This window comes from Artibeus jamaicensis, unplaced genomic scaffold, assembly GCF_021234435.1.
Source record: "Artibeus jamaicensis isolate MK-2021 breed Jamaican fruit bat unplaced genomic scaffold, CSHL_Jam_final contig_700, whole genome shotgun sequence".
Lineage (NCBI taxonomy): Eukaryota > Metazoa > Chordata > Mammalia > Chiroptera > Phyllostomidae > Artibeus > Artibeus jamaicensis.
This window is the reverse complement of record NW_026521930.1, coordinates 9,917,907-9,932,643: the sequence shown is the minus strand read 5'-3', so window position 1 is coordinate 9,932,643 and position 14,737 is coordinate 9,917,907. Positions and strand designations below refer to the sequence as shown.

Below are 14,737 nucleotides of genomic sequence, written 5' to 3'. Positions count from 1 at the left end.
GTCTGGATTTTTCTGCAAACCCTCCAGCCCTAGGCAGGCTTCCTGCAGGTGTGTGGCTGCTCCAGGTGGCGACAAGCTGCAGAAGGCCTCCCTTCCCCTAACTCCTGGCCAAGGGAGCCTTTTCACATGTACCTCCTGACACTGGGAATAGTGTCTTCCACGGCAAACCCTTCTGTGCCACAGTGTCCCCAGCTCTGGCCGGCCACGAGGAATAAGACCCAGGTTCTGACGGGCCAGACTGGCTGGCCACCCCGAGACCAGAGGAACCTTTCCAGTCTTGTCTCCAGGGAAGGCAAATTGTGAAACGCTAGTGCCAGCAGCTTCGCGGCACCCCTTCTTGTGCCCGGGTCACTGTCACATGTCCATGACTCTTTCTCATGAAGCGCTTAGGAAATGGGCACCGGAGAGGTGGAGGCCATATTACTTTTGTGTTATAAAGTAGGAAGGTGAGGGTCAGACACTGGATACCTGCCAAGGTCACCCGCTTGGGTCAGTGAGCATTGTACCCCCAGGGATGGGCTCCTGACCCCCTACTTTGTTTCCTACATAACTAGGAACAGTGGGTGCTGGGGCTGAGTGGGTTAGGTGGGTCAGACGTCTCTTAGGGGCCCCTCCCTGGGAGGAAACCACATCCTCTATGCGCTCGGGCAAATCAGGAATCCAAAGTGGAAAAAACCCACATAAATCAAGGACAGCTGGGCCTGCCCTTGGCTGCAGCCCCCTCCCCTTGGAATTCCAGCAGGCTCTGGGAGTGGGTCTGGGAAGGGAGGGTGTGGTTCTAGTGGAGGAAGTTCCTGGAAGCCCCTCAAGTGTGAAATTTCCCCCAGCTGTTCCCCACGGAGGGGGTTATTAATTACTTTCCAGAGCTGGGGCGGCTTCTTGCACATCCAGCCCAACTCAGAGTGGCCATCTTGGGGACAGGCTAGTAAAAAGGTAGAGAGGGGCACGGGAGAGGAGGTTACGCGTACACTCTTTTAGACATACACACACACAGTTGCTCAGTCAGTCAGCAAACACCCATGAGCACTCATCATGGTTAGGCATGGAGAGGGGACCGAGACTGACCCTGTCCCTGCCCTTGCAGAGCTCATGGGTAGATGGAGGAGAAAGACAGGGCTCTGAATTGCCCACAGAGAAATAATTACAGTCCGTGAAGGGAAGACATAGGTGGGCGGGGCAGCAGGGTCATGAATCTCGGAGGCCAGGCTGAGCTGTCCTCCTGCCACAACCTTGCTCCCCAGGACTTCCTCCCTAGACTTGCCCGATCTGTCTGTCCCCTTTGGCTCTGGCCCTCCTTGTCTTCTCCGGAAGGAATGCTATTTACTTGGCCTGGTGACTAAGCAGCTCAGCGAATCCCCCCTCCCAAATTTTCCTTCCTTCTGGCCACCACATCAAACCTGACTATTTGCCTGTCTGATGCCTGGCCCAAAGGGGATGGACAGATGGACCCCTCCCTGGCCATCCTTTGTGGACAGGGGGTCCAAATAAGGTGAAGGGGGATTGAGCTCTGGCCATCCTAGACCCTCAAAGCAGAGGGCTTCTGGGGAGACCCAGTAGGGCAGAAGAGACTTGCTAACCCGATTCCTGCCCTGGCCAGACAGGGCAGGGTGTGGGTGACTTTCTTAGGATGCCCCATGGCCTGGTCTCTTTTGGGGCGCCGGAAGTCACTTTTCATCCTGTCACCCAGAGAGGAGAATCCACTGTGTCTAGGTCACACAGGAGGGAGCCAGTGAGGAGCCAAGGCTGGACCCTGATGGCCAGGTGGGGCAGAGGCAGACTGAAGGGGCCACTCAGACATCCTGGGGTGGGAGGCAGCCACCCTGTGTGTGCGGAGCGTGGGGAGGCAGTTTCTGAAATCCCCAAGTGTGACCTTCAAAAAGACTTTTCATAGAAGGCTAAACAGAGAGTTACCATTCCCGACTCAGGAATTCTGAAACCGGAAGAGCCGCTGTTCGTGCTGCCTGTCACCACCAGAGCCAGTGTGGAGACAGGGATTGAATCTTTATGGTGCTTTACTCAGGTGGCCGGCGATCTGAGAAGATGGTGGGTTTGCACTCTAACAGACCATCTTAAATTCCATTTTAAACTGACCGTTTTTGTAAGAGGAAATCTTGTCTCATCTCAGAAACCTTTTTATAAGAAGAAACGTGTAGGTAAAGGGTTTGGAATTGAGGGGAAAAGTTAATCAGATAAAAATCTGCAGCGTTCTTTCATCCGTGTCCTGGGCGGTGGTCACCTCGCCCTGGAGCACAGTGGCTCAGACACCATCTTGAGTTGCTTGCAGTCCTCTTGGGACACAAAGGTGGAACTGCTTGTGGTCTCCTGGAGTCGGGGTGGGTCACACCTTCAGGTCCTGGAACAATAGCATTTTACATACATTGATTACTAAGCTTATTAACTGTTACCTGAACTAAAATTTTTCAGTTCTTGAGTCCCCCATCATTTCCACTTCTAGGTATATACCCAAGAAAAATGAAATATGTGTTCACATAAATACTTGTAAATGAATGTTCACAGCAGCATTATTCACAATTACCAAAAGGTGTTAACAACTCAACGGTGTATCAGCTGACAGATCCATAAACAGAACGTGGTTCATTCATACAGTGGAACGTTAGCCACAGAATGAAGCCCTGACGCATGCTCGCTCGATGTGGATAAACCTCAGAGGTACCATGCTAAGTGAAAGAAGCCAGACACAAAGGCCTCATGCTGAGTGATTCCACTGATGCGAAGTGAGGAAAACAGGCAAATCCATAGACACGGAAAGTAGGTTAGTGGCTGCTGGGAGTTGGAGGAGGGGAGAAAGGAAAGAGACTGCTAATGGGTATGAAACTGAAACTTTAAAAAAAGATTCTATTTATTTACTTTTAGAGAGAGGGCAAGGGAGGGAGAAAGAGAGGGAGAGAAACATCAGTGTGTGGTTGCCTCTCATGCACCCTCTACCTGGGACCTGACTTGCAACCCAGGCTTGTGCCCTGACTGGGAATCGAAGCAGAGACAATTTGATTCCCAGGCCGTTACTCAGTCTGTTGAGGCACACCAGCCAGGGCTAAAATTTCTTTTTAGGGTTATGAGTATATTTTAAAACAGATTGTGGCGATGGTTGCACAACATTGTGGGTATACTAAAAACCTCTGCTTTCTACCCATAAGTGGCTGAAGTTCATGGTGTGGCAATTCTATTTCAATGAAGCTTGTGACTTCTGAGTCAGGACTGAGGCCTCCCCATCTTACATAGAATGAACTGGAGGCTCCAGGGTGGTGCGAGCCTGAGGTCAAGTGCTGGATGAAGGTGGGGCTGGGACCAGCCTCCTGGCCTTTGTGGGCTGTTCCCTCTTGCACCAGGATGGGCCTTTGACTCTACCCCCATGCTACCCATCTCCCCGCACTGCTGAGCTTTTCCCACGGCACCAGGGATGCTGTCCTCCTGCTCCCCTCGTGACCACCACCTGCCTAAGGAAGCCTTTCTTGATCTCTCCATTCACATCCTTCCACCAGCTTCCATGATTAGAGTGTCTATTGAGTGCCAGGCTCTGTCAGTTGCTGGGGCAACATGGGTGAACAAATGTCCCAAGGCCGTCCTCCTGGGTGTCACCATATTTGCACCCACCTCTCCCTCACCTGGAGGGAGGGGATTAGTTGCCAAACTGTCCAAGCCAATACTCCTTGTCCCTGTATGTCACTTCCTTGTCCCCAGTGCTTTTAGTGTCTGGTTTTTTTTTTTTTTTTTGGTAAATTTCTTCTGGAATGGTTTCAAGCATGTGTGGGGGCCTAAGGAAAAGACATTCTCAACAAGGGGAACAGTATGAGCAAAGGTTGGAAGGGGAAAGTGACAGTGCTTGTGTCGGAGCAGGGTGATGAGGGGCCACCAGGGTTTAAGGCTGGAATTCAGAGCCCCCAGTGGTGGCTGTTGGGACTGTGGGTGGGTGCTGCAGGTGGCGCGGGAGGCTGCCAGGGTAGCTCTAAGAAGACCCAGACTGTCTAGAACAAACCCCGGTTTAAGCTAGACCTGAAAAAGACTATCCTTTGACCCTGCGTGTGCCAGCATGCATCCCAGACACTGCCGTGCCCACAACCCTCTGACAGGGCTCCCGGCTGAGTCTTGCCCTGACAAGCAGGTGCAAGCCTGGCAGCTGGAACCTGTGCTGGGGCCCCAGTCGATGATCTTTACTTCATTGGCTCTGCACAGCCCCCTCTGAACAGGGCTGCCTCTGTGTGGGAGTGAGTGCTGGACACGTTTGTGGGTCATGGAGAGTCCCTGCCCCTCAGAGGCACCGCAGGCTGCTGGGACTTGCCCAGATGCCATTAGGCTCAGGTGCCGTTAATGAGAAAAACCCAGGACAGAGGCCTCTGGGTATTAGCTGGAGAGACTGGCCGACCGTGTTGCTGGGAAGGCTGGGCTGGCGCAGAGGTGGAGAGAGGACATGGTCCCAGCTCGCCTCTACCTGGGTTTGCTCTGTCTGTCCTCTCTGCCTTCTTTCTCTGTGTTGTCCTGGGGGTTCAGTGAACTTTGGGGTGTATAAAACTTCTGCAGAGTGTCCAGCACCCGGCAGGTCCCATAATTGTGAGTAGCCCCTGAGCCTCACTGCTCCTTAGAGGAAGCAGTCTCCTAGGACAGCACTGGGCTCCTCCTTCTAGTTCCCCCCAGCGCAGGTCCCCTGCAGCTTTCAGATCTCCAACAGAAGCCACTTTGCCAGCGTCAGAAGTGGGTCACGCCACGCCACAGGAATGCCAGGCGGGCTAGGCTGTACAAACAGACGGCGTGACACTGTAGAAGGATCAGGAAACTGAAGTCCGAATTTCACCGGGCCCTTGGGCAAGACGGCTGTCCCCCCTGAACCTGTCTCCCTGACTCTATAATGGTAATCGTACTAGGCTAGCCCTCTCCAACCACCAGCGTTGTGAATTTGATGATTGACGAGCCGACGGCCAGTGAGGCCCTCCCCATTCCTGCCGCAGATTTTCCGGGGAACCCCTCTGTGCACTAGGTAAGGCCCAGGCCCACGCGCGTCCTCGGTTCACTTGTTCACGCAGCACACCTGGTCCTCGAGGGGCGGGATCGGCCTTCTAAGAGCTAGTGCTGGGTCCCTCGTGGCAGCCCTGTCACTGCCCTGCGTCCTGACTCTGCGGCCCCAGCCCGGAGCTCCAGGGTGAAGACCCGGAGCCCAGCGGTCGGGAGCCCAGGGTCTCCCAGGTGGCGCGTCCAGGTGTTGTCTGAGGCTCAGGGTTGAGCCTCGGCGTCTGTGGGTGCAGGCGTAACCTGGCGGAGCGGTGGCCGGGTAGGGGCGGGGCACACCGCCCCGGGCTCCTCCCCGCGCCGCGCCAGCTCCGGGCTGTGGGGAAGCTGGACGCAGAGCACAATCCCGGCTCAGCGGGGTGAACGCATCGCGGACCGGGATGAGCACCCTCTGCAAGAGGGAGTCTACGCTCCCGGGCCTGGGCGCGGTGCGGCCGGATGGCAGGCAGCGGTGGCCTGGGCGGCGGGGCCAGGTGTAGCCAGGGCGCCGGGGCAGGTCCCGGGGCAGCGGTGCGTGCGCCCCGTGCACCTCTGCTGCTCGCCGCGCTGGTGCTGGGAGCGTACTGTCTCTGCACCCTCCCGGGCTGCTGCCCGCCGGCCGCCCGCGTACCGGCCCCCGCACCCGCGGTGCCGCCCAGCGCCGCATGCAGCCTGGGGGCGCCGGTTCTGCCGGTGGCCAGTGGCCCCGGACGCCAGCGATTCCCGCAGGCGCTCATCGTGGGTGTGAAGAAGGGCGGCACGCGCGCCCTTCTGGAGTTCCTGCGTCTGCACCCCGATGTCCGCGCGCTCGGCTCCGAGCCCCACTTCTTTGACAGGTGGTACGAGCGCGGCCTCGCCTGGTACCGGTGAGTGCCCGGGCCCTTGCGTCCCGTAGGCTTCCGTGCACTCCCTGGGCGGTGCCTTCCCGGCAACAGCGCGGGTACGCGGCGGGGAGAGGTCTCTCGGGCATCGAGGGCTGAGACCAGCCTGAGTGGGTGGGGGCCTGGAGCTTGGTCACTGGCCGGGGGCTCCGAAAAACTTTGAAAACTCCAGGGAAAGCCCTGGTTCGGGGCTGCTGAGGGGTCTCAGCAAGACTCGGGGGAGGGGGTGCGATCCCAACTGAGAAGTACACTAATTTCAAGCTAGTGGGGTTTGAGGATCTTTAGAAATTCATTAGGCTCAGTCATGCTCCCCTGCTGGCCAGTTTCCCTGGGAAAGGGCCTCCAGAACTGGCAGTCTCCTAGAAAGTGTCTGCCTCCTGAGGGTGAGGATTGGGACTCCATTGTCTTGTCCTGCCCCTCCCTGGGGTGGCCCTGGGGAGTGGTGTGGAATGTGGGGGAGGGGGCGCCTATCCCCACATGAAGCAGCCTGTCCTCAGGGCCGGGGGAACTCCAGCCGCTCCCTGCTGAGGTTGGCACCGAAGGCCAGAGTGCGAGGCCCTACCTGTTGTTTCGGTCGGTTGCATGCAAGCCTGTCACCAGAATTGTCCCTTCTTCTGGGGGAAATGAAGGCTTACAGGTGGACAGTGAGTCACTTCACTCCCTGAAAGCTCTCCCCTCAGGTCCTGGCTTGGGACCAGCCCCTGTGGGGCAGAGAGAGCCCTGACCGAGGTCACCTGGTGAACCAGTCGGGGGTCGGGGGTGGCAGGACCCAGACCCCTCCAGGTGCACCAGTTTCTCTGCTTCCAGATTCCTCACCCCACCCCCACACCACCCCCATTGCTTTACAACCACTCACAGGTTTGGAGGAGCCCTAGTGAAAACAGGGGTTCTGGCTCCAGAGCTCTGAAGGTTGCTGCTATCGGGGGGTCCCAGGGAAGTAGAGCAGTGATGGGAAGGAGGTGAGTCCATCCCTGAGTCCACTGGCTGTATCCTCAGAGCTCAGAGAGACTGCTACCCACTCTCACAGTGCCACTGCACCCCGAAGCATCTCTGTCCCCTCACTGCAGTGGAGAGGAGAGAGAACAAGAGGTGGGGGGGGTAAAGGGGGGAGAAGGGTGAGTGAGGGTGGAGGACACACTGTTAATGGTAGTGAAAACTGCAGAGACCACGCTGATCCTAAGAACTTTGACTACAGGGAGCCGAAGGGAGACCGTCCGTGAGCTGGGCTAATGGGGGCTGCAGGGGAGGCTAGCATGGGTTTAGCCTTCAAAGGGTTCTCAAAAAGCCAGGGATCCAGAGACCCTTTGCAGGCTTCCCTGGGTGCATGCTCTAGCTCCGAGGGACAGGTCTGGGGCGATCGAGGGCCGAGAGGCTGCAGGCGCTACACCCAGACGGCAGGTCAGAGCCTCAGCTCTGGGGAAAATTTCTTGGGACACTAAGGTGCCCAAGGTCAGAGCCAGGGGATTCAGGAATGAGTTGAGCTGTGGTTGAGAAGGGACTTTGTCCTTTCTCGTTTTTAGAGCCACCTCCACTGGGGGAAGGCATGAATGCAGGGGATGCAGAGGGTCAGGTCATGGTGGCCTTGCCCCATTAATCCAGAGCTGTCCTTCTGGTGTGGCCGGCGCTGCCCCTCATTGGCTGGTGCACAGTAAGCAGGAGCTGGGCTTGCTGGGCTTCTGGAATGCCCACAAAGGGGTCTGTCTCACTGAGCTTATCCCAGGAGGGCTGGGTGCTGTTCCCACCTGAATTCTCAGGGCATGAGGTAGGGTGTGGGTGCAGAGGCTCTGGGAGCAGAGTGCCTAGCACATGTGGCAGTGTGCTGATGTGTGCAGCTGTGAATTTTTTGGGTTTTTTTTATAGATTTTGTTTTTGTTTATTTTTAGAGAAAAAGGAAGGGAAGGAGAAAGAGGGAAAGAAACATCAATGTGTGGTTGCCTTTCATGTGCCCCCTACTGGGGACCTGGCCCGAAACCCAGGCATGTGCCCTGAAGTGGGAATGGAACCAGCAACCCTTTGGTTCACAGGCCTGTGTTCAGTCCACTGAGCTACATCAGCCAGGGCACAACTGTGAACTGGATGTCCTGTGCCTCTGGCCCTTTTTTTCTTTCAACCTGCTCTGAGTGTGCAGTGAGCCTCTGAAAATGCCTACTGCTTCTCTAGCTGCAAAGGGGGTGTCCAGCCCCTTGGCCACAGTCTGGTGGTCTTGTTTGCTCTCAGGACCCTGGGCTGAGCCTTCAGGAGTGCAGAGCCCTGTTTTGGGTGGAGGGTTAGGGCGGTAAGTATGGGAGGAGCAGCCAGTGCCCCCAGCTGAGTTTCTGGGACACCCATTCCCACTGGGCTGTGCCTGACCTCATTCCAAGCAGTGACCCTAGCCCTTCCCATGGGCCTTGGCAGGTGGGTCCTGAAGGTGCCCCAGGTTGACCTTGGCCAAATCTTTCCCCATCCCTGGGCCTCAGTTAGCCTGTCTCTCAGATGCTCTGTCTTGGGGACTGTGACTTCCAGGTGGCCCCAAACTCAGTCAGCATTTGCTCATCTGTTCATTCACTCACTGAGCATCTGTCCAGCGGCACCCCAGGTCTCATCAGGAGGGCTATCCTGTCTGGGGGTAGCTGGGGCTGTACTTTGACCTTAGTGTTTGGGAAAATGAGAGGAGAAAGGAGGGGTGCAGGTGGGGGGACACCTTTGGCTCCTGGCACTAATACAGGGAGCAGGGGGCCTGAGTATGTTGGGGGAGGAAGCCAGGTTTCTGTGGGACTTTTCTCCTGCTGTTAACCTGAGGAGGGGCTCCTGTGACTGGGGACCAATGCCCCACCTCCAGCCTCCTATCGACCCACACAGGAATTCTAAATGGTTTCTGCTGCGTCCCGGGCTGGCTGGATGAGGCCCAAAGGAGGTGTGGGACATGAGGGGGGATGAGACCGAGGGGGGAAAGTGGCCCGAGGCTGGGTGGAAGCTGCAGGGAGATGTAGACCAGATGAAGAAGGAGGGAGGGTCTGGGGAACATCTTGTGAGATGTGTGCTGTGAGAGTCAGTGCTGTCCCTCTCGTCCCCTCCCCAGTCTCTCCCACACCCCAAACTCCTGTCCCCATCCTCCTCCAGGCCCTGGCCAGGACAGGCTTCTGAGGGCAGATGAGGACAAGTAATTGATCCCAAAGTTCTCAGATCTCAAAGCTGGTGTGTGGCGAGAGCGGGTCTAGAAAGTCTGCAGCCCCTCCCCGTGCCCCTCTCGGCTCCTCTGTGGTGGGCTTCCTCGCGGCCCTCTCCACCCTGCCAAGAGTGTTGGGTGGGGGCATGTTCAAAACCCAAAGTGCCCGGTCTGGGAAGGAAAAGAAGGGGTGCTTCTGGGGTCACTTGGTGCCTGGGGAAGGAAAGGGACAGGGAGGGGGTGTCAAAGATAGGAGGGGTGGGTCCTGGAGTAATGAGGGCTGGTTCCTTTCCTGGGGAGGGCAACGCAGGGAGGGACGATGACTGCTGATCCACCTGGCGGTCTGTCTGTCCCAGCATAGGCTCTGTTTTTGTTTTTTGCTTTTTTAAAGATTTTCTTTATTTTATTTTTTAGAGAGGGGAAGGGAGGGAAACATTAATGCATGGTTGCTTTTTGCACACCTGGTACTCAACCACTGAGCCACACCAGCCAGGGCCCAGCACAGGCTTTTCTTAGGGGGTCTCGGCAGTGAGATCCAGTGTGGGAGACTCCCCTTCTTTTGACTTCCTCTTGTGGAAAGGGGGATTGCCTGAGCTGGCCACCCCAGGCTGCAGTCCTGGCCTCAGTCCTTGTTACCACCTTAGGTCTCCTGGAACTTATCCCAGAGGGCTGGGTGCTGTTCCCACCTGTATCCCCAGGTCAAAAGGCAGAGCACGCATGCAGGGGCTCTGAGAGCAGAAGCCCAGCAGAGCCCTGCCTTCCAGCAGCTGCAGCCCAGCGGTGGGAGTGCTGCGGGTCAGCGTCCACCTCTACCCACGAACGTCTCACTCCCCCTCTTAGCCTCAGTGTGCCTGCCCATCAAATGGGACAGTGAGTGAGCTGGAGGGAGATCTCCAGCTCACTTTGTCACCTCAATGGGTACACAATTGTCACCTCCATTTCCCCTTGACTTCTGTAGACCAGCTCTCCCCAAGGCCTTGTTTTGAGGGGGTGGGTGAAGCTCCCACAGCCAGAAGATCATGGAGCTCACCATCTCCTCTGGGTCCATGGGGTGGTCTCCGGGGAGCCACTGGTGCACCTGGGACTCCAAGCCGAGCAGGGCCTGGAGGCGGGGCTGGCCTCCGGCAGAGACTGCCGCCTCCAAAGGCACAGGTCCCGCAGCCTCTGCCTCCACTGACCTAGTTTCCAGCCTGCTCGCGTGTCTTCCTTCAGAGCTGTTTGCTCAGCTGGCTCTGCAGTGCCCTGCCCCACCTCTCCCTGTACTACCTGGCTGGCAGGCGAGGCTTGACTTTGGGAAACTGCCCAGTGGGGTGTTCAGGAGGGGCATCCCCCAGTGTGGGGCAGTCGCGAGGCTGTCATCAGACAACTCTTCAAGAACCGTGGTGTGGGGTCGGCGCCCCCTCCCCTGGTCAGAAGGAGAAGAACCGTCAGAGATGTCGCAGTCACAGCCTTGCACCCGGTGGTGTGAGCCAGGTCTGAGAGGCCCAGCTGCTGAGATCTTGGGGCAGGTCCTCAGGCCACCACACTCACAGTTCCCCAACATGCTGGGCTGGGCTGGGCTGGCTTTTAGAATTTGAACTGGGCACAGGTCAGTGAGAATTAGGAGGGCAGCAATCAAAGGGTGGGGGTGGGGAGGCTGTTCAGGGGAGGGAGTGAGCGAAGGAGTGGCTGTCCTTTGTCCGGACACTTGTGAGTCATTAATGGCCTAATTTAGGGGAGACCTTCAGCCACTTAATGAAAGTGTGACCTGGGGTAATTACAGTGTAGGGGTCTTTGATGTGGGGAGGGTGGGCGAAGCCCTGCGGATGGCAAGTCCAGGCCACTGGCCTTCCTGGTGCTTGGTCTGGTGTGAGAGGCACAGCGCTGTCAGGGTGGGGGCCCACTCTAGCCTGGGTGGGCAGCCTGGCAGGACAGGCCCCCGCTGCCGGCCTGTTCTGGGGCTGGGTCCTCTCAGTGCACATCCCAAGCTGCCCACCCTGGCACTTTAGGGTGGGTGAGTCTAGGCGAGAGGGAAGGCTCACCTGCCTTGGAGGTTTGGAGCTTCCCTGGGGGAAGGAGGGGTAAGTCTCGGGGGCCTGAGACTGGTCTATAATGGGAGAGCCTGAGGGGGACCAGCACCCTCTCACGCCACCTCTCCTTCCACATGACCTGCAGGAGCCTGATGCCACCCACCTTGGACGGGCAGATCACCATGGAGAAGACTCCCAGCTACTTCGTGACTCTCGAGGCCCCTCGTCGCATCCACAGCATGTCCCCAGACGTGAAGCTGATAGTGGTGGTTCGGAACCCTGTGACTCGGGCCATCTCTGACTATGCCCAGATGCTCTCCAAGACCCCGAGCCTGCCCAGCTTCCGAGCCCTGGCCTTCCGCCACGGCCTGGGCCCCGTGGACACAGCCTGGAGTGCAGTGCGCATTGGCCTCTACGCACAGCACCTGGGCAACTGGCTGCGGTACTTTCCCCTGTCCCACTTCCTGTTTGTCAGCGGTGAGCGCCTGGTCAGTGACCCAGCTGGAGAAGTTGGCCGCGTGCAAGACTTTCTGGGCCTGAAAAGGGTCGTCACGGACAAGCACTTCTACTTCAATGCCACCAAGGGCTTCCCCTGTCTCAAGAAGGCTCAGGGGAGTAGCCGCCCTCGCTGCCTGGGCAAGTCCAAGGGCCGGCCCCACCCCCGGGTGCCTGAGGCAGTGGTCCAGCGGCTGCGGGACTTCTACCAGCCCTTCAACCAAAAGTTCTACCAGATGACCGGTCAGGACTTTGGGTGGGACCGAGAGGCCAGGCCAGCCCAGGGCCTGCCGGGGGATGTTTAGTAAACCTTAATTTAAGCCTGTCGGCCAGTCAGAGCAGGCTGTGTGCACGTTCTGGGTAGAGAGAGCTATTGAAGAAATAAAGTTTGGATCTGTGTTCTTTTACATGACCTTGAGGGTTGTAGTGTGGGGGTTGGAGGTGCCACTGCCCAGAGAAATGACAGTCATACCAGCTAACTCTAACAACTCTGGGTGAAGTCTGTTCTGTAGTCTAGCTGTATTTTTTGCTATGGTCCTGCGGGGAGGCGAGGCCCGCTCGCCTACGCCTCTGTCTTGAGTGGAAGTCACATACCAGCTAACTCTCATGGGCACTGTTGGAGTGCCAGCGGAGGTCTAAACTTGATCCTTGATACACCCCTTTAGGTAGGTGTATAATGAGCTTGGACACAAGTCACAGGTGAGAAACCGAGGCTCAGAGAGGTTTAGGGCCTGCCCAGGAACACACGGTAGTCTTCGTGACTCTGGAGGCCGTCCTAGAGCTCTCGTCCCAGCCCTGAGACACTAAACTCGGTTTTCCCATGTCCTTGATGAGGTAGCTGAGACTGGAGGGGCAGGATCAAAACTGGGTCTGCCCATGTCTCCGGGCTTCACCTAGGACTTTGGCTAATTTGCCATCCTACTGTGCGGTGGGCACCCCCTCCCGGAAACCTGGTAGAACTGCTGCACAGTGAGATGAAGTGGCTCCTGGGGCAGGGGATGGTGTCGCTGACAGTCTTGGACCGGCTCCCCACACAGCACTTCACGCCCCGCTGCTGGCCTAGTCCACAGGTCCCGCCCACCACACCACAGGGCACGCCCGAGGCCCTCCTTGTTCCAGTTCTGTTGCGTTTACCTGGCTCTCAGAGGGTTGGGGATGGGCAGAAAAAGAAGGCTCATCTGCAGCCCAGCTGCCTGCCCAGCTCCTACCCTGGTGAGGCCAGACAGAGGCAGGCTGGAGCACGTGTCCATCTCTTACCTGCTCCTGGTCACAGTGCCATCTTCCGCCAGTGGCACTGACCGACTTCCAGGGCTACTTATGTCCAGGCCTGGCATGCCCAGGCTCCTCTGGGCCCTTGTAAAATCTAGTGATGGTGGCCTCTGAATCCCAGGCCTTGGGTCCTTGACCGTGATGTGGCCTTTGTACCCTGCGCTACATGGGGCCGCACCCTATCCTGGGCCCCAGGGTCAGAATAAGGGAGGATTTTCAGGGGAGTAGCAGTGTGTTGGTCACCACTCTCCTCTTCGGCTGACTGTGAGCCAGTGGTCCCACCACTTACCTAGGCCACCGTCTTTGTCCTATGACCCACCCATGGCGTAGACTTGGGGTCAGCTGATGTTGGTGTATGAGAAGAGGCTCAGCAGGTGGTGGGGAGAAAGACAGGGACATTTGTCTCTAGTAGCCAGGAGACCTGCCCCTTGCCCTTCTAGTTCTGGTCCCAGAGGACACTCCAGTCAGGAGCTGCCCTCAGGGGCCAGCACTGTTTTCCAGGCCCACCATCTGGGGCAAGCCAGGGGTGGGGCTGGGGGCGGGTTCAAGTCGCCTCCATGGAGATGTGGCAGAGATGTAGACAGATGTGGGTGAGATGTACCCATAGCCTCCTCCCCAACTTGGACTGCTGATGTGGGTGGAGGGGAGAGCTGGCTTAATTCACAATAACGAGGTTGCTTTGTTTTGGAATCCCTGCTGGGTGGCAAGCATTTGTCCCTGGCAGCTTTGTTCTCTTTCCCCGTGCTGGGGCCCCATTTAGGGATGGCACAGCAACCTGCCCTGGTTGGCAGGGGCAGGAGGGAAGGCAGGACAGCCTCTGGCCCCGTCCTTGTTCCCCACCTGATCCACGCATGCTCCTTCTCCCTGGACACACACTTGTCCAAACTTCTGACACCTCATCCCTGGATGGCCTGGGGGCCTCTCGCTGTTGCCCTGGCTCCTCTTCTATTTTCCTGCAGTGAGTAGTCTGCATGCATGGAGTCCAGAGGGGCATCTTCAGAGTAAACCAGATACCATTGTTTTAAAGTCCTCTAATCTCCCCAACCCCCATTGCTTCTAGAATGAAGACCAGATTCTTGATGGCAGCTATCCAGCCCTCGGAGGTGTGCTCCCGCCCCTGCCTGTGTGCTTTTCTCACCCCAAAGCGTCTGCCCTGTCAGCTCTTTCCACCCTCTGTGATCTTTCTGCCCTCATAGCCTTTGCACATGCTGCTCCCTCTGGCTGGAATGCCTTTCCTGTGGAAGGTGCACACTGAGATGCAGGCAGCCTTAGAACAGGGCAGCTGCGTTCTGACTGCGGGCTTATTTCCTCCTTACGCCGAGTCCCTTTTCTGGGTCTGCCAACACAGCCCACTTTTCCCTTCCTAAAGCTTCTTGGGTGCAGAACTATGGGGGCCACTAGTTCACCTGGCTTTGGGCCCAGGCCGAGCTCAGAAGGCAAACTCTGGAAGCCATGAAGAGAAAGGGTAAACTGGTTTGTTCTGCTCATACCCCTCTCGGTGGAAACGGCCTAACCTGCAACTCCGGAGCCTGGGCCTCAGAACATGTTGAGGGCAGATGCGGTGTGTCCTTCCAGCTGTGTGTGGGGGTGGGGCTCTGTGGGAGAGTCACCAGCCTTTAATTAAAGTCCCTAAATTGCTTCCCCAGCTGCTTAGTGGGTTTTCCATGTTGGAATGTTCCAGAAGGGGTGAGAAGTTCTGATTCAATCACCCTCTTCCTGTTCTGCCCAGTGTAGGATAAGGCCAAGAACCCCTTCTCCACCCCTCCTACTCCAGTCAGACTGGGATGGAGGGAGTGGGTGAGGGTTTGGGTCCTCACAGCCTGGGCATCCAGAAAGGGGCTTGGAGAAGCCTGGGAGGTGACTCCCTTTACTTTGGGGGGTCCTCACCCCACCTCAGATCTTTTGGCTGTGGTTGGTATGGGCTGGGGTCCGTGGGTCCC

At 57.4% G+C, this 14,737-nt stretch overlaps 1 protein-coding gene across 1 annotated transcript; it reads left to right on the top strand.

The window, feature by feature from the left end:
- The first annotated feature begins 5,323 nt into the window (after positions 1 to 5,323).
- On the top strand, positions 5,324 to 11,920 carry HS3ST6 (heparan sulfate-glucosamine 3-sulfotransferase 6). Its single transcript, XM_037157328.2, has 2 exons — positions 5,324 to 5,864; positions 11,179 to 11,920. Exons 1-2 carry the CDS (start codon positions 5,458 to 5,460, stop codon positions 11,831 to 11,833), a joined length of 1,062 nt encoding a protein of 353 aa, XP_037013223.2. The 5' UTR covers positions 5,324 to 5,457; the 3' UTR covers positions 11,834 to 11,920.
- Positions 11,921 to 14,737: the final 2,817 nt, after the last annotated feature.

Coding starts and splice junctions, on each gene's coding strand:
- HS3ST6 (XM_037157328.2), top strand. CDS start 5,458: ATGGCAGGCAGCGGTGGCCTGGGCGGCGGGGCCAGGTGTAGCCAGGGC. Junction 5,865..11,178: donor CGCGGCCTCGCCTGGTACCG/GTGAGTGCCCGG, acceptor CATGACCTGCAG/GAGCCTGATGCCACCCACCT.